The 24803-nt window shown below is 37.3% G+C and overlaps 1 protein-coding gene and 1 non-coding gene across 2 annotated transcripts in view; both read left to right on the forward strand.

Moving 5' to 3' along the window:
• The window catches only part of LOC134647641 (klarsicht protein), a 379578-nt gene that overhangs the window by 317437 nt on the left and 37338 nt on the right, over positions 1-24803 (forward strand). Inside the window, exons 10-13 of the mRNA XM_063502000.1 lie at positions 17997-18167; positions 20316-20477; positions 21035-21194; positions 21631-22187. Coding sequence (XP_063358070.1) covers positions 17997-18167; positions 20316-20477; positions 21035-21194; positions 21631-22187 — 1050 coding nt within the window. The remainder of the gene's footprint in view (positions 1-17996; positions 18168-20315; positions 20478-21034; positions 21195-21630; positions 22188-24803) is intronic.
• Positions 9627-9765, forward strand: LOC134655027 (U4 spliceosomal RNA). The gene has a single exon (XR_010097407.1). It is a non-coding gene; the product is annotated as a U4 spliceosomal RNA (small nuclear RNA).

Below are 24803 nucleotides of genomic sequence, written 5' to 3' on the forward strand. Positions count from 1 at the left end.
CATATTCGAAATAATAAACCAGGATCTGCAGAATGCATATGATACAGTTCTAGAAATCCTCGTCTAAAGGCGGCCTTAATGCAACGGTCTTCTCTATTATTCGATAGTCGACTATAGTAGAGATATATATTTTTTCAATTGTGAGTGTTACGACTGTGTCAAAAAATAAACTTCCTTTATGTTCACCATTCATTTCGACTTCAGTGAGCGAGCGAGCATTCGATTTAAACAACTAGGTAAAAGTATTAGTAGCTGTCCTTTTATATATTACAATTTTATTTGCTATAAATATTAGTGTCCGACCGAAGGTTCGGTTTCGGTTTCGGTTTCGGCCAGTTTCGGCCAAAAAATCATGTTTCGGCTGTAGTTTCGGTTTCGGCCAAAAAACGGCCGAACCTTTCGGCCGGGCCGAAACTTACGAAATGGTACTTCGGACAAAGACCAAAAGTTGGGGAATAAGTAGGACAACAATATTAATACCTACATATACTGATTCATGTATATTAGGTACAGACATTAATTGGTTTATTATAAAACACAATTCCACTAATGAGGGCGTCACTGGACGGTTGACGCAGTCTTAAGAGGCTGTCAATACCTATAAGTGAATGAGATAGCACTATCGCATGTTACTGGGCCCTGGGCAAGATAATAATAAGAAAACTAGCCTCACTTTTTACCTCAATTTACCATTGGTTTGTGTTCCACATGTCCTCTACTTCAGCTTAGCCTTTGGCCTCGCTGCGCCATGCTCGGCCTGCGGTCTCGCTTTTGAATACAATGGACATTGGTTGGAGTCTGTGCTCAACTACTTATCCTTAAGCCTTAAGCACGGCTTTGACTTCGCATGAAAGTTCGCCTCAATGGGGCACTTCGGACTTTTCGGCCCAGGTGAAGATCGGTACCCGGCCTTGCGATATTGTTAACAAAAAATTTCGCGCTCGCTGCGCTCGCGTTTTTGGTTGACCCTGTGTCTTCATGTTAGCTTGACTGGTGAATGAATAGAGTTAGACCAACAAAATTCTGCAATGATTTTGATAGCATACGCAGTGCAACTAGTGCAAATGTTCTTTATACGTCATAATTTCATAGAAGTTTTGACGTTTAAAATAACACTTGCACTGCGTGTGTTATCAACTTATCAAAATCGTTGCAGAATTATCTTGGTCTAACTCTAGTAATTTTCATAAAAAACTGCTTAAGTAACATCAATTTCAAGGACATTGGGTGTTGACAGCCCCATAATATGTGTGTAAAAGCGGCTTTATGACATTTTTTCAACGATTTTAACAAGTCTACAAAAGTTTCGGTTTCGGTTTCGGCCGAAACTAGAGCCAAAGCCGAACATTCGGTTTCGGTTTCGGTTTCGGCAAAAAAACATGTTTCGGTCGGACACTAATAAATATATTCTGCTTGTAATAATAAGTAGTAAACTGCATTAAACAGACTAAGGGATCAATGAAGGCTGTCTGACGTGCAACCCTAACCATGATAGTGAGCAATATTAGCATGATTGTTGAATGGCTTCTCACGTGGGTGTCACTACGAGCGAAGGATTGGTCAATTTTATTATTAGCCGAGGTGAACAGCCTGCGATATGCTGTTCTTTTAATTTTCAGTAGGCCGTCGTTCTCCTCTTTATCGTCTATTAATTTTATAGTTCATTGGACGTCTCCGCTTCTGTGATGTGTTTGACCCACTTCGTTTATTTTGAATGTATGAATATTTCAGATATGACGCCTTTTAAAAATCTCATAGATATATTCTCAATACTCTCATACGTGCATCATTCAACACCAGATGCATTTGATCTGTACTTTTGGTCAGAGTCCACAAACAAAACTAAAGTTTTTGTTAGGAATATCATTATTTCCTCCTTTTGTTACACGTTATATTAATGTTGTATTTCAGACATGGCATCATTAATAACCGAACGCTTGTTAATTACACTAGGAAGTTCAATATCTTATTGCACGTGGAGCCAAGGCCTCCGGTATTACGTACTAAGTAATTTAAATTATTAACTTCATTGTTAGGCCTGTCAGTCAAATTTTTCGCTCAGATTACTATTTCCTCTCCAACTTTAACGATTACGCCATTGCGAAAGTTTCAATGATTTGAAATAATTTTCTTTTTTTTTGTTTTAAATTTTTGCATTGAAATCTTGCACACACGCAGCATAATGTCAAATATGATTAATGAAATGAAAACTTTTTTCCCATGGATCTATTCGCTCGACTTTATTTCTACATTCCCGTCTCACGATGTATGTCCCATTAAGCAATTTCCCTATGTGGCCAACCGCAAAACACCTAATTGCACGTTGTATAATATCACTGTTTAGATCATAGTAGGCCATCTGTCATTTGGATACATCACTATCATCAATCTATCAACACATAATATGCGTTATTTGAATAATGACCTTTTATATTGCGTTATTCCAGAATTCGCCATTGTGTAATAATTAAACCAAACACCATGTCTATTGTTGTTTTAAAAGCTCTACAAATTTTTGCAATAGGTACATTACATACACTACCTACGCTAAATTTACAATCTTTGTGTTGATCGTACAATGGAAACAATTCTGTACAATATGTATTTTAAATCAATGGCCATTTGTCGAAACTGAAGGGCTTCTGTTGACACGAATATGAAAACTAACAATATAATCTCCCGTTTCTCAATACACCTCTTGATACTTTGTATTATACGCAACATTCTTGTTTTGGCTTATTGTTTGAACTATTGAATTCCAATGTGACTGGACTTCGTTGGTAAAGGTATACTGAGCTTACAATACATTCAGCATCCATTACCTGTTTGGTATGGTATGATTCATTTTGCTTTTAAAGGCAAGAGTTATGAATCTTTTATAATTTCAAGCATCATTTGTACTTATAATTCCGGGCCCTTGAACCCAAGTAGCTTGTTGTAGAGTTTAAAACAAATATTGATTTTGCGTGCCTTACAATACTCTGTTAATTAAACGTAGTTTTATTTTTTATTTTAAATTTTATTTTTATTTGTTACAGGTAACTTGTTCGGTGGTTCTGCGCTATGCCATTTACCAAAAATAGCATCACTAAACATGAGGTTTGACTTCGTATTACGTATAGAATGAATTATCATCAAGCTGTAATGTCTTTTATTACCAGTTGCATATCGAGGCCAATTTGGACCACTGTTGTTCACCAATTAATAATATCTGCAGTAAATATTTCTCTATTGTTACTATTATTATTGGCCGTGGTCGATTTATAACAACGGGCCTGTGCACCGTTCAGAGCCAGAATGTCTTTCGTGATTTTGAACCTAATGGTACTTAAAACGTTATCGACTGTACGTCACGTATAGCGTAATTATTCAAAGCGAAGCCTGCGAAGGCTTTAGTGCCATAATCTTTATCAGATCGACGGGTTATTGCTCCCGGGTGCGATTTATCGGAATACATATAACTCACATACAATACTATATTTGTGTAAATAACAAACGTAATAGATTACATTTTTTTGAAAGCAGTAAAAATGCATAAATTGTCAACAACAAATCAAGTTGCTTATTCGTGTTCATGATGTCTCTAAATTTAGAGTTGATGAATGCAACACACCCTTTAAGGGTATACGATTTGAATGATTGCATCAGCTTGTCGCCTGCGGCTGTTGACTTGAGAATCCATGTGTGATTAATTGATTATAATAATGCATGAGAGTGATGAGAGATCTTTCACTTTGATTTTGTTGCACAACTTTTTCGTATATTTTCGTAACCTACCTTAGAGTTCTTTTGTAGTTCCTCAATGGATTGCATGAAGATTACCTTCAGTAAATGTATATATTTATTTTAGAGATGCCACGAATATTCGGCAACTATTCGGAATATTCGGTATTCGGCCGAATGTTGCCTACTATTCGGCCGAATACCGAATATCTGTTGCACCTACTTAAAAAGAAAAATTGCACAATAAAAATAACCAAAAACTATGTAGGTATATTTAGAATGTGTTCTTGGGAAGTTGTTAAATACGAAGACACTTTTTTGAGCATTTGTTGATTAAGAAACATTTTTATTTTTATGATGAGTCTCTTTTGTTTGACTCTGTTCAACAAAAATATATCTTAGCTAACGTCATCTAACGTTGAGCTTTGTTAGCGATCAGTTTTCATAATAATTGTGACTCAAAATGTTCGCATGTCATGTCGAATATTCGGTATTCGGCCGAGAGAGGGGCCGAATATTCGGTATTCAGTATTCGGCCAAAACCACTATTCGGGGCATCTCTAATTTATTTATCTCTGAATTATAAATTTGTGCTAAAACTATGTCCTAAAACTGGGCCCCAATCTTTTACAAACAAAGTTTCCGCTACTATGATGAGGATTTATGATTGGTGTTACTTTATTTTTAACGCTCGCATCCTTTTAAAGCTTTTCTTCTTATTTTATTACATTATTCCAGTAACTTCACGAAGCATATGGCTATTTCATAATACGGCCCCTCGTGCACCGCAGCTGCGCCTGCGCCTCCCATAAACACGTGTTCCACGACTACTACCAATTCAGGTTAAAAGGCCGTATGTGTATATGGGCATTTGACATTTGTGTGCCCTTTTACATTGGCGTGAAGCAACCCCAACCTTACACATATCGTTTAGATTGATGCATTCAGAAAAGAAAATACTTACTGAATGTGTTTGCTATGTTTGCGACTTTTACAAATTATAGTTATTCAAGTATAGTAACAGTAATAATAATTTGTTTGTTATCTTCTTTAAAAATTACATCACATCAGCTGATAAATTCGAAATATCAGTAATAAATAAATCAGCCAAAACGCTCTAATCACCGGTATTAGGTATACAAATTTGTACAAGTTAACTAGTGGCTCTGTGAGCTGTAGACGCTGTAGACCTCGCGAGCAGAGCTTAAAACTGAATAAATGTATGGCAAAAATATTTATTAAAATATAATAGGTATAGTACATGTAATATAAACAATAAATTAAAAACTACATAAAGCTACAAACAAAAATTAAACGAATACGCTTAACCCGCGCTTGATAAATAAAAAATACAAAATTTTTCATTTTTTCAAAATAAAAAAATAAAATAAAAAACAACTATACGAAATTTAAGTATAAAAAAAATACAAAAAGTTATGTAGCAGTATACAAATACTGGGGATGGAACCAGGGACCTGCCGATGCCAACAAAAAAAGCGAACGTTTGCAAAATACGCCATTATAGTTCTGACTAAAGCTGACGAAATTTAGCTACTCATTCTCAAGTAAAAACTAAATATCTAAATACCGCCAAAACCAGCGATACAAATTTTCTGAATTTTTGGCCATTTAATCTATAAACATATCTCAAAAAGAAAAAACTCTTATGATACCGATACGACTATTTGTTTAGGCGGGAGCTATCACGACTCCGCCATTTTGAAAAATTTCTAAAAACCGGATCGACAATAGTTATTTGTACAACAAGAGATCAAAGTTTGATATTTCTTCGAGTGCTTATTTTGAGTCCCGTGCAAGCGAAAGATTCTATAGTAGTAGTAATCTAATTTAGAATCTTGAGCGTAGTAAGGGACTCAAAAGCGCACGAGATGTAAATAACTTTGATCTCGTGTAGTTCACAAAACTTTTCACCTCAGCAGTGAGAACATATTAGAGAACCCGAAAAATTTATTCCTTCTTCATCACTTATCTCTATTCACTCATGTTTTCTTAAGATATACCAACAATTAAGTTTTCACCTCAGCAGCTCGAACAAGGGTACTTTGCTACTTAAAAAGTAAAAACAGTGAGCAAATATGCACTTTGCTCACTGAGTGAGCAAAACCGCATTTTGCTCATTTTGTCTCACTCAGTGAGCAAAATGCGATTTTGCTCACTGTTTTTAAGTAGCAAAGTACCCTTGTTCGAGCTGCTGGGGTGAAAAAAAAAATTATTTAGTCATAGAATTCGGTCACAAAATTTCACGAAAATTGGTTAAGAATTGCGACCTGTAGAAGAGTACATCCGGACATACAAAAGCAAAATGCCCGAGTCAAAACGTAGACCTTCGCTACGCTTCGGTCAATAAATTAAATACTATAAGATAATCCATGTGAATAAGTTTTCGAATTTTGGTCTAAGCATTATCAGTATAGTGGCTTATGGAAACGACATATCAGTCTAGCTAGGCTTCATTCCCGAGTTTTCTTCCTAGTTTTCACATACTCAAATGAATTAAACGTCATTGTTTTCGACGAAACGGCTAATTAGATTGTATTTAAAAAATCAGAGAATTAGTGCAACATACAGGATCTATTATACTTTGTACTTAGGTATAGTGTTTTAGTATGCAATATGCATATGAAGAGCTAGTGATAAAATTATTGCCGTCGCCATTGCTATTAAAGCGCTAACCATTACCTACTTACACCCTAATATAAGCGTTCAACCTCTAATGAATTGGTTTCTATGATATGCAATTTGCATCCGTACAAATCTCATCTAGACATCAAAACAGCATCTGAGGCAAGACGAGTAATTTGTAGAAGCTGAAAGCGTATGGAAGACTTGTAAAAGTTGTAAATCAAACGCGACTCGAAATTCATCTATTGCAGATTGGCTGCGTATGATACGCCGTGATACGCGCGGTCATTACTATGATTTGCGGCGGGATTGACTTCGACGCAGTCTACAGATAACAGCTAAAACTATAGTTTTCTTAACGGACATTTTTTACCTTTATAGGAATTCAAATGCCTTTGTATAAAAAAATCAGTATCAAAATTTATTGAACAGTAACTTTCGTAAATGTAGTAACTTATTCTCATCATATTTATAGTAGAGTTTGTATTTCAAAATATTTAACTAAACTAGTTCCGTGATTGTCCTTTTCACCGCTACGTAACGTAAATAGGGGGAAATAAGGCAACAATTATGTAGTTTTAGTTAATAAGACTAGAGGTCCTATTACTTACCTAATCGTGGTATCACGGTTACAAGACTAGGTACAACCTGTACTGTCCTTGTTATGTAGTCGTTTCGATGTGATAAAGCCTATAATAAATTGGTTTTCAATTAATTGGAAATTTTCCAAAAGGCGGCATTTATACGACAGAAGGATACAATTTGTAATACGGATTATGTACTCTTCGACCATCCCATATATTTACTTAGTATGTACTGTAGTATGATGATTTTAGATAAACATGTATACAGTTGCTACTGCATGTGCAATGTGTGTTGTGGCAACATTGTGGCTGATTGCGAATTTCGCAAAGTTACAGTTTCCCCGGCGAGAGAATCGTGAAAGTCCTGGCCATCATTGTTTCATCCGCCGCGGTTTTCAATCTCATCGCATTTTGTAACAACCTTTTATTTGTGTACCTTTAGAGATGCGAGTTTGTATATGATAATTATGCAGACCTGAGTGCCTGACTACTTATAACGTTTACATAATTAAGTACCATATTCGGTTCATTAGTGAAGGTGAGATGTCATATTTATTTTTGTTGGTTTATTGACTTTAATGACATAAGGATTTTAGTAGACGCTGTTACGTTAAATATTATGGCAGGTAGATGCATAAACATTTATCTGTTAGAATTGAAGGGATGTTTACAAAAACAACATAACTGTTTAAAGCGGTTGACACTTTTTTAAGAACATTGTTAATCGTTTCAGGTGTCAACCAGTGCAGTCAGTTATGTTGTTTTTGTAAACATAGGCACTGGCACTGCACTGGTAGGTATAGAATAGTATCTTAATTGTATGCAGTTGTTGAATTCTATTCCATTATATTATATGTTCCAGGAGTGCATTATATTATATGTGCAAATTTTGCAAATAGTAGGTATAAATAAACCGTGTTGTAGATGGTTGTCATTTAGTGTGTTAAAGGTCTTCAAATGTATCTGTAACATCAGCCTTCGTTTCTTACACTACTTCAACTGCCGCAGTATTACAACATAGCCTTAATTCTGATGAGTCATAGCAATCTAGTAATTTAAAACACTTGCGGCTTTGTAATTTTGTCAAAACTTGTCTTGAAGTTGCGATACCTAGTTTACAATTATGTCAAAGTACGCTCTGGCTGAGATTCATAAAGTAGCTACAACATCATCAAAAATACTAGAAAGATCTCTGCAAACTGTATAACGGAAATATACTACTTTAAGAGGATTGTATAAAGTAACTTGTTACTGTAAAAGTCATAATTTGCAATGAATGTGCTTGCAGATGTTAAAACTACATATTCTACATAAGTAAATAGCAACAACAACTATTATCAAAATATCTATATTTTATTTTAATCCTGCTTTACAAAACTTGATGTCCTGTCACTGTTAATGAAACTAAACTCCACTAAAAAGCTTATTGAAAATATTAATATTTTATTTATTTATATAGTAGTGTAACTACTTAAAAAAACACACACACATTTAATAAAATAATTTGGTTTGTTCCCAAAGTTGTGAATGAATTTAAGTTTCATGAAATCTGCTTGACCTTGTTTTACATTTGATGCACATTGCACATTCGACCATTGTATCCCAAGTACCCCAACCACTACATTTACTTCACAACAAACAATTGAGCGTCCATGAATCTCATTGTGTTGGATTTCTGATTTCACAGCATCATTATTTGATTTTGTTTATCTAACCTGTTACAGCATGCGTTAGGTGTTACATTGGTGACCTTATGATGTGTTAGCTTACTTCGCCGATTCGCTAAGGTGTCATTTCGCAAGTTTGCTATGGCTGTCAGCTGTCAGTGCGTTTGCACGCATGTTACGTCGCTTCGTTTGTTTATGTTTTAGAACTTGAGAAGTTGCTATTTTTACTTTGAAAGCATGACATCTCCTTTAGTTGCTTTCAGTTACGTTATGTGTCTTAATAAAGGTTGAAATCCGTGTACTAAGTCAGATAATGGCCCTAACGTAAAATAATAGTTAATTCTTCACGCAAACCCCCATTTCATACAAAACGTAATAGTAGGAATCCTCAGCATAGAGTAACAATTCCTCTTTAAAAGAAGCATTCCGCCATAGCACATTTGAAGGGGAAAAAAATACGATGGAGTTTTGTGGCCGGCCTTTTGATCTCTCGCCTTTTTGTTCTCGTTCGTGTTCGTGAAAACAAGTTCGCGTGTATAACAACTCATAATACCGAAGACTCCCGTTTGCCCATTGATTGAAATCATAGCTCATGCCACGCTACGAACAAAAATCTTAAACGCCGTTGCTTTACAATCTTTACATAAATACATAATCAAGCAATATTAGTTTGTCCATAATAATCTGCTGCAACTGTTCATGAAATAAAAACTGGAATAGCACAGGTAAGTATCTTCCAAGATCAACCAAGCTGTTAGTTCCCATCGTCAAGTAATTGCTTTAATATTCTAGCGATCTACTAACCGCTAAGATTTCGTTTCTGATTTCATTTATATGTTTTTACAACATAACGTAGCTTCGTATAAACAGGTATTTTAATTGTGCGCAACGCCATTATGTACTCAGTAGTTGCAAGATTCCACAATAGATGGCGCTGGCATCGAGATAGAACACGCTATCGTTTGTTCGACGTAGTTTTATGGGGTGCCTCGCGTTCGCTGATTTCTTTAACTTTGCGCAGAGGCAATATCGTAACCAATGAGGTTTATCCGAGGTGCGATTATTGCTAGTTGAAAACTTTACCAATACCCCGCCGTGTGGACGTGAAATACCGTCCGCTATGGCAATTTTTGAATGGCCGTAAAGGCCTCGAAATCCACATAATTGTTATGCATAATATATTTGTTTTAGCACATTATAATTAGTGTCCCACTGCTGGGCACTCCCCTTGATCTCCACAACTCCCGTTGTTGTTTTTTCCTTTTTAGATATGTACATACATTTGTGCTTTTTACATATACATAATATAAATCAATAAGACAAAATATAGACACTCAAAAGTTTATCTTTAACCCTTATCTTGGCAAGGCTCAAAATATCTTAAATATAAACATTTTTTTAGTTTTTCGTCACCTATTGAGCATACTATTAAAAAATAAGGAAAAAAATCCAGGATTTTCCAGTTTCGGAAAATCATATGTATCATATTTGATACAATGCCAATCCCTCGACAAAATAGTTACCTACTTTTTAGAAGAAAAATGTGGATTTTAATAAAAATAAAACATGTAATGCAAAAGAAATTATCATTTATTGTTAATTAAACGCAATCTAAAGAATCAGATGACTATTACACCTGTAAAAATAAATTATATCTACGAATACGTGATCACATGGGCGGAAAATTTGATCCCGTAAAGTTTCAAAAAAGTCGTCAGCAAAAAGTTGAGTAAAATATGAAAAGTAAACAAATAATTAAAAGTCAAAAAAAAACTTTGGGGGCATTTTTTGCCATACACACATTTTTCCGTGCTACGAGCTACGGCGTAGCAATAATGCAACAGCGTACGAATATACAGTTAAATAACATCTAGTACTTTAAAAAAAATCAAGTTCAATAACTAAATAATACGACAACTAATATTAAATACTTGAAACATATTTTATAACCCCACAAGTATAAAAAAAAATAAAAAAACATGTAAATCTATTTTGACGACAACTTGGCAATGTATTAAATGTAATACAATCCTTTCGATATGTACATTTTTGAGTTCTTGGCAATGTATCAAATATAATACATAACAGTTTCATGTATGGTTCTGTGTATTAAATGTTTTTAAATTCGAACGCATTGTAAATATGTATGCACTAATAAATAGTAAATGCATCAAAATATAGATTATGGAAAAATATATACTAGTCTAAGAAATAAATGCACAACTTCCCGTGCGAACCGAAATATGTTGTTTCCGTGGCGCCATGTTGATTATTACTAATTAATTTACAATGACACTTGTGTCCATTATTTTTTTCTATAAGAAAGGAGGGTAGCTCGACATACTGATGGCAGAATTATTTTGTTAGGTAATAAAGTGAACCTGCTAGATTTTTTAAAGTTCCATGTATCACGGGTGTTACAATGCCAAGATAAGGGTTAAGACGACATTCCGATTTTCCTACAAAATTCTAAGTGTACTGTCTATTTTTTATAATGTTAATATTCAAAGAGGAAAATGGAGTTCACGTTTGTGTATAGAGAAGCAGTCGTCCCTTTTCCTATAAATTATGGTAAAATTAATTAAATCGCTTGTAGACAGTTCAACAATACTTATTACAATTTACAATTACATTTCTCGCTACGTTTCAAAGTTTCCAACCTACCCAGCAGACCCCACGTGTCGCAAGTCGCAAATATATTATCTTAACGCAAATTACAAGCGAATGGTTGACATATCCCATAAACTTGGTTCTCAGACTCGACGTTAACTTCCCATAGAGTCAACTTTAATTTGCCATATGTACAGTAAACGGAGAGCTTGGTTAATTGCAGCTTACCGTTGATACGTAGCTGATGTTGGCACTATGCGTGGAGAAGGTAATTGCGTTAATTTGTGCCAGTCGACTGTGGGAATTAGAAATTGGGGTTCAACTGATTTACTGAGCTTAACCTTACGTTTTTATCGATTTAAGGTCCGTCTTGACACTGTATAGTATACCTATAATGTGAATATTGATAATAATGTTTAATGTCTGTATTCTTTATGTTTATTCAATAATAATAATAATAGTTGTTATTGCAGGTTTTCGGACCTCTTTACAATAGTCCAATCTTAAGCTCCAGCCAAACTTCATACATAGCCCTGAACTCTTTCCATTTTTGTTACAATAGCCCCAATGCCTGCTGAAACCGGTTCACGAGTATCTAATATTGATATACCCGTGAAGGGTTCCAGCAGGCGTTCTACATGACATCAAACTTGTCTTAAAGGGCCTCTGCGCTGTTGGCTTCGTCCCCTCGCACGCCTCCCAAAGGTCCGGGTACCGAGATATGGTAAGACATACAAATAATAATAGAACATACGAGTACTAAATTTTTTACCGAAGCTATCAAAATGTCCAATCATATCGTAGCCGGTGGCGATCCAAACCATTATGATAATGTGTTCACGTCAACTCACCGACTGGTCAATTGGCTGTATTGAGCACAAGCTATCATGTCAAGTGTACTAGGATTAGTCGCCTGCCTCAGTGTAAATAAGGCGCAGCTATCGCGGATTAACAGTAAATTGAGTATTTCCGAAGCAGACGTACTTAGAAAATTGCGCTTGGGCATATACAAGACCCGTAGTACCGCCTCGCGTCCGCTCTACCTTTTGCGGTGACATAACCTATATTATAACGGTTCTTGCAATGGATTTCTCTGCGGTATTTCAAAGAACCCTTAGAGGTGTTCTGTAGAAATGTCGTTCTCATTGACAGCGTAATTACGCCCGTCTGTAGCAATGCTGACATGCCTTAAAAAAACGTTTCTCTATGCGAAGCGTCTGCGGTATTTTTGTTAACGCTTCCTTAATTTGTTCACAATTAACGTCCTTAAGTTCGGGTTTTTGTTCCGTGTCAGTCAAAATACAGTCTAGTTTGGGCCTTGGAGTCGATTTCTCACGTCTTCGTCACGTTGTTGGTTGTTGAACAGGCATTTGAAAAAACACTGTAAGAAGCCTTTGTGCGATACTTAATTGAACTGGTCGTGGATCTGGATTTGCATAAAGCTTTGGATCGCGACCATTTTTGGTAGCAGTTTAATGTTAAAAAAAAAACAATGAATGATGATGTTCCTCGCTTTTTTGTATGCATTGCATTGGTATACAAAAGTCTTAATTGCAACGATTCTTTCTACAAGGGTATCCATATAGAGAAATCTGGGGGCCGATTATTGAATTTCGGCCCCCTGGAGAAAGTGGAGATCGCACCATAAATAATAAGATATAATTTATATCTGGTATTTCCTTGTCCTTCTATTACGATTTGAAGATGTAAATTTTACGCCATGCAAGTAATCTGGATTTCAATAGTTGTAGTTAAGTTAAGAATCGTCATGGTTAATTGGTTATTCACAAGTTACTCCCGGTCATGATTTACACCGCCATTGACCGGTGTTCCAAACATTTCGCTGAAACGCGGACAAGCGCGTGTTTTCTGGACATTCGGCTATTTCCGTTCGCCGTCGGCTAAATCCGGCAGCGGCGGCCGATGACTCCGCCGGCATGCCGCATGCGCCGGCGCCGGACCTTGACGTAAACTTGACGTGTGCATACTGTGCAACACTGTATTATCAACTTTTTTGCAATAGCGTGAAGATTAATATTAGATAAGCAAGTTCGGTGCGGTATCCTTTGTTCGGGGATGCCTGGGAATGCTCTAAGTGATGCCGATTGCCAACTTTATTAAGTATTCCGACGAAAACGTTACGGATGATTACTCAGAAACGATTGTCTACGATACGAGAACGGATCTTCGTGAGAAGATTATAATTAAACTCATCAAAGAAAAGGTGATGAGTATAGCTTACATATCCGTATGTTTAGTTCTTACCGGCCAAGCACTACTAGCCTAGGGACTGCAAATATTTGCCATTACATTTTCACGTATTGTACTGCCATCATGGACTTTTTCTGTTTACTACTTACACTTTAACAAGACTATAAAACGTACCGTCTAAGTAGGATGCATTTATTAGAAAACATCTCTCAGATTTCTAGTTAGCCAGTCACTTAATTACCATCTGTCGGACTGATCCGCCATTAGCCCGTCTTGTAACAATTATGACGTCTATGCATAACGTATTGCTTTTTGTATAACCATTAATATATAACTTATTCCAGTAGTCAACGATAAGACACGTCGTTTTTGACACAACAATGAGACGAGATTACGAAATGTATATTGCTTTGTGCGATTGTTTGAAGCACAATTACGAGTGGAGTCGGACAGCGGTGATTCGCTGGCCGACGTCAGTAATAACGCCAATTATAACGAGAACAGTGCACCGAACATTACTCAAACACTAGAAGCGGAACGGTTTCTTCATATACTCCGGTAAGGTCATCATTCCAATGTAGCATTAGCTTCAGGTCTTCAACAATATAGGTACCTACAGTATACACCCTTAAAACGAACAACATATCTATTTAGTATTGTCTATGTCAACAGGGAGCCACTGTTTATTTGTTGTTATTTTTAAATTCAAGCGCATTCTCCTTACATAATTGTTCTGTGTAACCCACTTTCAAGATACAAATTATTCTGAACACGAGTCAATAACAGAACACGATGTTATTCCGCAAGAAATAATCTTAGTGTTGATTTCAAATTGTACCATTACAATCCAAGAGCGTAATGAATGGGTTGAGCACTCGGTGAAGGGTGAACACCTGAGATCCAGGCAAATTATACTACTCGCTGTATAAAACTGTACAGTACAACCTAGGTTTTGTATTTAATATTTCATACGTGGTTCGATTGATTGGAAAACGAAAATTTGGCAAATGAAACAGAAAAATAATGTTTCGTGATTGCGATAGGTATACTTGTATTTAGAGCTCTATTAGTTAATACCATCCATTGCAATGTAAACTTCGTCGTATCTTGTGTCATGTCAGAAGCAATGTAAAAAATATAATCGTGTCTATTGAAAGGTTGTTGATTCGATACGCTGTCTGAAGGTCTACTCTACCTACGTTGCTTGCGCTATTGAAATCGACTACTTCATATTAATATCTAAATAGAATAAATACCCATTACATTTAAGTGACTTGCACAGATCGTAAGGAAAAAGCCAATGATATTTAACATACATATTTACATTTTAGAAAATGAATGACTGTGGCACAATAGGCATAAACTTGTACCTAAGTAGCTTTTGCATATACAAGACGTATGACCAGCTAACCCCATAGTCTGTCACGCTCGCGCCGGCATATCACGATATGATTGCGAAATGCGACATCCTCACCGCATGATTCGCCTTGACTTTACACCTCTTGGTATTTCATGATATCTCGGCGACTGCATAATATCACGGTTGATCCTAGACTGTATATTTTATCTTGGTATTACACTGGCAAGACTTTTCAAATTCTGAGTAACACGGTTACTCAGATTTTGAAAAGACACACGGTTATACGGTATATCGACTTAACAAAGTTTATTGTTTCTTCATTGAAACATTTTATGGTTATATGTTATTAGTGTTATTACGCTTCTCAATTATCTTCATTTGAAAAATATAACATTAAATATGTTCACTTTACAAATAAGCCTCTATTAGTTTGAATTGGTAGGTACGGATCAGAACTAAAAAGAAACGATTTTATTACTTAAGGATTATGTATATGTTTGCTTCCATTCATGATTAAACCATAGTCAGGTTAGTTTTCTTATAATAATTGGTTGCCTTCGAGTTATCACGCTTGATCTCATCTCTAATATGCCATCTGCATAGAAATGAACCAACTGATATATTTTTACATACATTTCAGTTCCCATGTCTTTTATTAGACACTGATATTTTATAATATGTTTATCTACCTATATTTCCTGTGGCGTGGGTTGTTCATAAAAATAATAATAAATTATGTGTAAATGCACACTTTAAACTTTTTATATGCACTTTAATTGAGAACCCATGATGCTTTTACTCCAACGCAGTTTTATTTTGAATGTACAATCAAATAATAACATAACTTATGCGTATATAGTGCACCTACAGGAGATTTAAGTTTCAAGAATTTTTGAAAGATCGTTTAATTTTATGATCCAAACGTGTAAACAATTCGTATGTGTATATGGTGTGTAATCATCAGAATTTGAGTGTAATCAATGTATGATTTCACTATTTAGATGTCATGTGCACGAAATATTGAACGCTTAGTGCGTAACTTAAACAGTGCACCAAAGATGACAATAACTAAGTCTTACAAGTAGGTAAATTTACCTATTACAATGTATTATATGTAATTCCCTGTATGGGAAACCGCACACGCTTCCAAAAACTTTCCCGCGCCCTAACGACTGCGTTTTCTAGTCGGAAATCAAAATAAACGAGCAGTGATCCCGATAAATCGTAATTCGCCGTAATAGTGCATCGGCATTAGGTACCTATCAGTATCGAAATCTGTATTCTCTAGATGGTAATTTGTATACGCATCGCTTACGGAATGCTCGTTATGGTCTGGTTTCTCTGCACAAGATTGGAATAGACCCAATTAGGTTGAATTGGGATATTTATTACTGATTTCCCTTACATGCCGGCAGGCTGATTGGTTCGTGTTTTGAAGTCAGTTGTTCCAAAATAAACTTACTATGTACGTCTATGAAATGTACAACATACAGGAGGTACCTTGTTTCTTAAGGCAATCATTTCTAGTAAATAATAATTTCCATTTTCTAAAATTGCTAGTTGATTTTACGAAAGAAAGAGTTTTGCATGCAACATGAATTTTAACGTCGCGGAATGATTCATGCTGCATAGGTATAATTTAATTATATTATATTTAGGTACCGATCGCACTTTTTCTTCTTATAATTCATTAAGTTATTCCAGGGTAACCTTCTTCGTACGTATTGTGCAAGCAAAATACGGTCGTATTCATCCTAAATATTAGATCAAGGCCCAGTGAGCTACTGAATGCATTCACCGCTAGCGAGGTTTGTTTACGATGAACCAAGATTCAATCAAGAATGCAGCTGCACATCATAACGCAGCAATCATATCAACGCGCTCCATCGCGCCAGATTAAAAAGTCATTGTTTTTATTATTCATTAACCATCACATCGTTAAATTAAATCGGCGAAATTTATTACGCTTAGATCTGTTTGTGTTCATATATTTTGATGCGTGTGCCTTATCAACAGCGTACCTAATATTTTGTCATAGACAATATTTTGAATACCAATTCGTCAATATTCAAACCTTTTTTGTCGTAACTATTTTCTTCGATTTGCCAATCGTCACTTTCATGGATGCCAGCACGTTCCGCCCTTTGTTCGCTTTTCAAATTTTACTTTTTTTTCTTCTTCCCCTACTAAATGGCTGCTGTGTCAACGGCCATTGTCGGTTTGATTGGTTCCATCATTGCTTTCTCGCCCGTATTGTGCGCGGCCAGATTATATTTTTTATCCCGCGGCACGCTAGGGCCGTATTCTTTATTGTTTTCGTCAGCCATTTCGTAACACGAATTCCGTATCGGTTGTATTGATCTCGATGCGTTTGTTTACTGATATAGCCGTTTCATTCTGATCGACATGCCTACTTTTATACTACGAGTATAGATGTTTGTTGAGCATTCCGTCGGCTAATGTCGCAAACCTCTTATCTCCTCCGAAACGAGTTAAGAGGTTTGAAACATTACGTAGGTATTGTTGGCAAAAGTAGCAAATGTCTAATAACTTTGAAATGGAGTTAAAACTTTTGCGATTTTGGACGACGATTCTTATTTCTATTAAGTTTACCAAACTATCACCATGACATCCCTCTGGAAAGTAGTTAAATTTATGGCACACGGCTTGACAGCAAAATTTATGGGAACTAGAATGATGGATGGGTTATTCTTGAAGGCTCGTCTAGCATCTGTGTACGTTAGTATACATTATAACCTCGTCATCTCATGTTATAAACAACGTGGGTCGAACGGCATGGGTCTTTCCTTTTCTATGATATATTATTTAATGCGAGTTAGTGCTACGAAATCTACCTATTGAGAATAATAGAATTTCCAATTTCATATCTATTAACTCACTTTAGGCGCGATCAATGAACCTGGGACATTGGCTTTGAACTTTCCCGCGTATGAATTATTAAGAACAGAATAAAAGGTATCATATGCATAACATAATTCAAAGCGGAATTGATTAAATCTTATTCGCAAAGCTACGCGCTCTTACACAATTAATCACTTTTTGAGTACTGCAATTTCATTTCACCCAATGCAATGACGCAAATTTTAATGTCGCGAACTCAGACCTACTGCTACGCAGTTCTGATTATGCCAAAATTTGTCACCATGGCATCAACTCATTCCTAATTTTGTTATCCAGGTATTGCAACGCGACGTCGAATGCCACGGTCGGATCGTGAGCTCGGTGGTGAGGCTGTGCGCGGGCGGCGACGCGGCGCGCGCGCTCGAGCGGCGCTGGCACCTCCTGTACCTGCGCGCCATCGAGTGGCAGTGCCATCTGGAGGCGTGCCTCGCTAGGATCGATAACCAGGTAAACATTAAACAACCCGACAGGCACATGATAGAATGATGCTGGCCCCCACTCCCCTCCTCCCGCATCACCTCCTTGGCCGCCGTTCAAGATCCAGGTTCAAGGTGCAGATCTTTTAAACGGCTTCTTGGGGTGGCACCTTCTGTTCCTATAAGCCATTGAGTGGCTATGTCATTTGGACAATCAAGTAAACAAGGTCCGTTCATAATTGGGCGATGATGTCAGCCCGTGCTTTTTCAACTAAAATAAATAATGGATGGAACATTTAAAACTCATTCGTAATTTTTATGTCCCTAGTCCCTACGATAATAGTAATGCGCTAAAATCATAATTTTTTCCATATAGACTTTTACAACTGCCTATCTCATATACACACTATAAACATATATTCATATACATATAGTTGTCTAATTTAATCTCAGTATTAGCATATTTCAAATTTCACTTTGCTATAATCGGTCGATAGAATTCTTAATTTAATATTAAAATATGTTGTAAAAGAATTAATTCTGACGTGCCCTTAACCTATAAAATTTACATAATAATTCACTTTAATAAAATTTATTGATCTACTACTAATATTCAATCAACTATTTATGACCCACAAGGTCAGCTAATTTAATTTATGTGCGCGCATTTAAGTTGGAACCCATCTTGCAGAATTTCGTGAAGTCCATACAGTTTTCCAATTTATAAATCACACACTAATATTTTATAAAGATAAACATTTCAAAACATGCAAAATAAAATATGTATGCGTTTTTACCGCTATAACAATTTCGACGCTCTTTCACTGACACGGCCGACAAAAGCGCAATCAGGCTGCCACCCGCGGCTCCCTGTTTGCAAACAGCCCCAAGTGGCATCAGAAATTGGCCATAGACAAACCCTTTTATTGCTATTAAACTTTATGAGAGTTCGGGCGCATGTTATTCATGCAATTTGGTGTCACCCTTGCGGTTAACCACTTATTTTTGGCGATGGTGCTCAAACTGTTGTAAATTTGAATTAAACTGTAGGTACGCAGACAGGCGTACTTCATCTTCGAACTACACGTAGTCATCGATCATTCTCCATCGAAGATGACGTAAGGTTAGAATAATATGAACGCCATAGTTATTTATCTCTTGAGGTATCGATACTTACCTCCGTGTTCAGGTATCTCGAAGGTTAGCCTCATCGAAATTTACCGCTGAAATAAGAAATAATCGTTAATCACTGTAGCTGCTTATTTCCTACTTTTGAAATACTATGATTTGAGTACAAAAGTTACATAGGTACCTATTGTAAAATTTTGACAAGTTCAGCCCTAATGACCAAACTTAACACCCTACCCTCACATTAGTTGAATGTCAAGTGAATTCCAATTCCGGGGCCACGTGTCCTCAATAAATCACATTATTGAATTTGTGTGGGATTTGTTTTGATTGCCCGTTGCTAAGCAACGTACAGTGGCTGGTATTGTTACGATGCAACCGTTAAACAATTGTAGTGTCCGTACATCCTTTTTAAAGTACGACAGAATCATCGACCTATCGACCTACATTCGTTTTCCCTTGAAAGAAGGAAAGGTTTATATTCGAATGAATAGAGAAAGTTGTGCGCCGTTTTTAGTTTAGGGGAGCGTTTGTTTAAATAAGGATCGTTACTGTCCGTCTCCCGAACTATTTTATACGACAATAGCTGGCCATAAATTTCTTTAGTATTTAAACGACTTTTAGTGCGTATAAATTAATTTATGAATGGACGTAATTGAATGAAACGAAAGCGTAATGCTATTAGTGAATGAAATACGATTCACAAATGCATAAAACTATGATGGTGTTCTACTTTGATAGTTTTAGAGGGACGTTCAATTTATTTACTCTGCGCCGTTTCGTTAAGAGATTATATTTGTTTACATTAAAAAGTCGTTACGTCCACGCAAGTAATAAATAAACTTAATTAAGATTCCGTTCTAGCTGCATGCATGTTACATTGCGTCCCAACTTAGCTATATTTTTCATTAAGTAATTAATACTTGATTGATTGATAGCGGTTTCCTTAAACGGGCTTTTTTCGAATATAAATTACATGTCTTATTCTTACATTATTGTTAATTTTACAAGATGTAACCGTTGTTTTAATGTAGTATTAATTATATTCCAGGGTTGTGCTTCAGCAGAAGCAGCAAGCGACAGCGACGAAGAACCGGCGTTGAAGCAGCCGCGACTAAGTCGGAAAGGATCGCCACGGCGCGGCTCGCCACGACGACTTCGACCAGAGCGGCGGCGCGACAGTTCGGGCGACAGCAGGCAGTCGGCCTCAGAGGTAAGACTTGCTGCACTTAGTGAGAATTAGACAGGCAAGGACGAAGAGCCAGCCTTGAAACAGCCCCGAGTGAGTCGGAAAGGCTGACCACGGCACGGCTCGCTGCGACGACTGCGAACAGAGCGGCGGCGCAACATCTCGGGCGACAGCAGGCTGTCGGCCTCAGAGATGAGACTAGCTACAGTGCGTGACGAGTGTATTGATAAAAGGATGAAGAGTTAAGCAGTAAATAAAAAACTTGACACTACTTGGCTGGCTACGACACGCAACTAAAGGGGCATCAACGACGCGCCAAGCAGGCAGTCCGCCGTCCGTTACTAATGACCTCTTGTGAGGATTACGTAGGGGAACTACTCCCGTTTGTCACATGATGTTTAGCAATTCGTGATATCATTTTAGTTATGTTTTTATCATTTTGATGGTAAGGGTAAAATAACATTTAAACTAAACTTTGAAGACGAAATATTGCGTTAAGTAATACTGAAATGAAATTATCGCGCTCTGACTACCCGATTGCCTTAATGAACATCGCTAATATCAAATGTCCCTTGTTCCAGGAGGAGCTGGAGTATGTTGTAACGTACCCGTGGCGCGGCTTCGGGTCCGACTGCGAGTCTGAGCGACACAACATGGACGCCCGCGTTCCGAGTGGAGGCAGCGGAGCAAGCGCCCGCGACACAGACCAGACGGTCCCGGCCATGATGGACGAACTCGATGGTACGTATCGGATGACTAGTCATCCCTCCGTTCCTAGGGACGCGTTCGAATGGGCTTGGACTTGGGTCCGACTTGGGTTGGGACTACAGCCTGACAAAACATGCGAGCGGCGGCAGCGAAGCAGACGCCTGAAACATGAATGGTTAAGATTTTTTCAAAGTATTATTTTAAATGATATATGATTCTGCGTAAAGTAACTCTGGAATCGAAATTCGAAATCGCGTTACTTTCTTGCACGCTATGAAAGTCTATAAATATTCATATTCATCAGCTTTCCGTTTCACTCGAGCATACCCGCATCAGTCATTCATATTCGCAATTCAATGAAAACAATAACAACAATTCCGACACTGTGGAGTTGTTTGAGGAATGCCGCCGTTCACAAACAAATAAACAGAACAATGCTGCGATTGTCATTTGTCTTCGCATTTTCTAGGGCTCGAACACACGACCGTACACAAACCGAGGACTCCACCGACAGTCGTCAAGAGAAAAAAGCCCGCCGACCCGTCGAAGTTCAACCAGACCTACCGGAAATCCGACCACCTTGCCATATTTTACTGTAAGCACCGCGACACAGACTCGGACCGGCAATTGGTCGAAACAGACGAGAAGAGTCAAGAAGAGTCCTCCGAAGAAGAATGGACTTATGTTAACTCTAAAGTAACTAACGAGGACTCCACTGATATAATGACGTCATCGGTCGAAATACAATGCGAGCTGCCTATAGATGAGAAAAAAGAACCTCCGAAATTATTGCCGACGCCTGATTTGATAAGAGATAACACAAGATGCAAGGACATAGAGAGGCTGGTGATTCAGGCTGAGGAGTTGGTACAGAAGCAGGCGCAGCAGCAAATGGCTAAGAAAAAGGGGGCGAGGAGCTTCAAGCCGTTGGCGTTCGAGGAGGACGGCAAGAACGTCAGCCGCGCCAAGATGTCGCGCATCAAGGAGTGGCTGAACCAGAGCTCGGAGGGGAACAACAACATAACTGTGATCCAGGTATGTGTTATAAACCCTCGACAGTTAATATTGCATTCAATCTTAGCTAAGCATTGCCAATGAACCTAGAAATTTGACTAGTAGAGTATATAGAACTGTTTGAGCTATTGGTACAACTAACGCCATCTGTTAACAACAGTAGTTATTTAATACAGTGTATACAGAATCATAGAGAAATATAGTAAGACAAGAGTGCTCACTCCATACATCAGTTCAGACTATTAATTTCAGTGTCTACATCTAGCATCGAGTAGCGGAACGATCAGTACTGCTACTTGACAGTAGATGTAGCACCGACCGGAAAGTCTTATCTCAACAGCATAAGACTTTCCGGTCGGTGCTACATCTATTGTCAAGTAGCAGTACTGATCGTTCCGCTACTCGATGCTAGATGCTAATAGTCTTTTTGGTACTAAAACTGATGTATGAAGTGAGCACTCTATGTATTTTTTTCTCTATGACAGAATTAATCAAAGCTTATGTCGTAATGTAAGGCGCATTGTGGCCTTTAATTTTCATAAACATGGCGTCTAAATGTTTAGTGCGTGTTGTCGATAAGAATTATTCGGTTTCTTGGATTTTATGAAAAACACATGTTAAGAGTCCATCACAGACCAACCCCTATAGACCGACCTTATAGGACGACTCGCGGTCATCGCCCGTATGGTGTATAGGTCAAATATAAGATTGTTCGCGCACCGCTCCGATCAGTTGCGCCCAAGGTTACGACCTGTTAGCAGTATGCACGAGTCTAAGAAAATAAATCGTAAACTCTTGAATTCATTGGGAAATCATGGGATATTGCAGCGTAAAATGGTGTGGCAAGTCATCTAAGACTTCTACTTACGAAACAGATGGAATAACATCCCACAGGAAAGTCAAATTCATTATTTCATTGAATAATGTTTCTTGTCCGCGGGGTTCATTTTATACTGGTCAGTAAGCAGAGGCGAAGTATGTCCGTCCCTTTTCGTCAACTTGAAAATGCAATGCGCTATCCCTTTCCCTTTCGACTAGTGATGTGACGATGATGGTTTCGTCAGTTGCGGAAACTTCGTGCTTCGTCATACCGTATTGTACCATTTTAGACATAATATATAGGTAATATGTTGTGTAAGTTTTTTTAGAATCCTCTAGGCCAACGGAGCAGTTAGGCCGCGTGTCACGAGATGGACCTGATGATGAACTTCAAAGAAGTGCGAGGGAACGCGGTGTTGGTTTGTGATAGACATATGTTGTATGGGTTTTTTAGAATCCTCTAGGTGAGCAGTTAGGTCTCATGTCACGAGATGGACCTGATGATGAACTTCAAAGAAGCGCGAGGGAACTCGGTGTTGGTTTGTGATAAACATATGTTGTATGAGTTTTTTAGAATCCTCTAGGTGAGCAGTTAGGGTCTCATGTCACGAGACGGACCTGATGATGAACTTCTAGAAGTGCGAGGGAACTCGGTGTTGGTTTGTAATAGACATATGTTGTATGGGTTTTTTAGAACCCTCTAGGTGAGCAGTTAGGTCTCATGTCACGAGATGGACCTGATGATGAACTTCAAAGAAGTGCGAGAGAACTCGGAGTTGATTTTTAATAGGCATATGTTATTGGTCCATTTGAATATGTTTTCAATACAACCTTCTATGACCTTAATAAAACGGACAAAAGAAAATAATTGTACCTATGAGATTTTGGCGACACTTTTTTCTCGTATCGAAAGAGATTGCGATTCTGAGTGGAAATAATATAAAAATTATAAACTTTAAAATTCAAGTTCTGAGTACTTTAAACAAAAAATGCCCTAATATGTTAATTAAAAATTTCAGGTACATTGTTAAATTAGTTAATGAAATATTAAATTAATCAATATAATTATTAAGTAAGTTTACTCTAAGTATACTAAATTGGCATTAAATTGGTAACAATTTTACCACAATAAATTTCGGTATCACTGGTAGCAGTACCCACTACCTGTAATGAACATGTCCCATCCCTATGCGTACACGTGTTAGCGCGCCATGTTTGGGACGACCAATCGCAACGCCGTGAGCACCCCTCCCGCACCTCACAGTTTGGTGATTTGCGTCGGGAACAAAATGGCCAATATTAGGTTTCTATAGGCGGTGTTCTGTGGAGTCCATCAACGTGCACACTAGCGCCACTGCTAAATAATCGTGATTATTTAAATTTAACGAAAGATATTTAAAAAAGGGGGCCGCTACGTACTGTATCTTGTATTAAAGTACCTTTTGAATAAATCAAACTAATTTCTATGTTGCTGGATTCGTCGATCTATGAACTCAATACATTAACGGCCGTTTTAACTTTGGACGCATAGATCGACGAATCTAGGAACATAGAAACTAGTTTGATGTATTCAAAAGGTACTTTAATACAAGATACAGTACGTAGCGGCCACCTCATTTAAATATCTTTCGTTAAATTTAAATAATCACTATTATTTAGCAGTGGCGCTAGTGTGCACGTTGATGGGCTCTTAAATAAATGCAGCAATAACCTTGTATTTGTTTCCACTCTTTGTATAATTAATTTACCCGGATGTTACTAATGAATCAGATTCATTACAATAGTTTTGGTTTTAGTTATACTCAAGTT

Source organism: Cydia amplana, chromosome 1 (assembly GCF_948474715.1).
Source record: "Cydia amplana chromosome 1, ilCydAmpl1.1, whole genome shotgun sequence".
Classification (NCBI taxonomy): Eukaryota; Metazoa; Arthropoda; class Insecta; order Lepidoptera; family Tortricidae; genus Cydia; species Cydia amplana.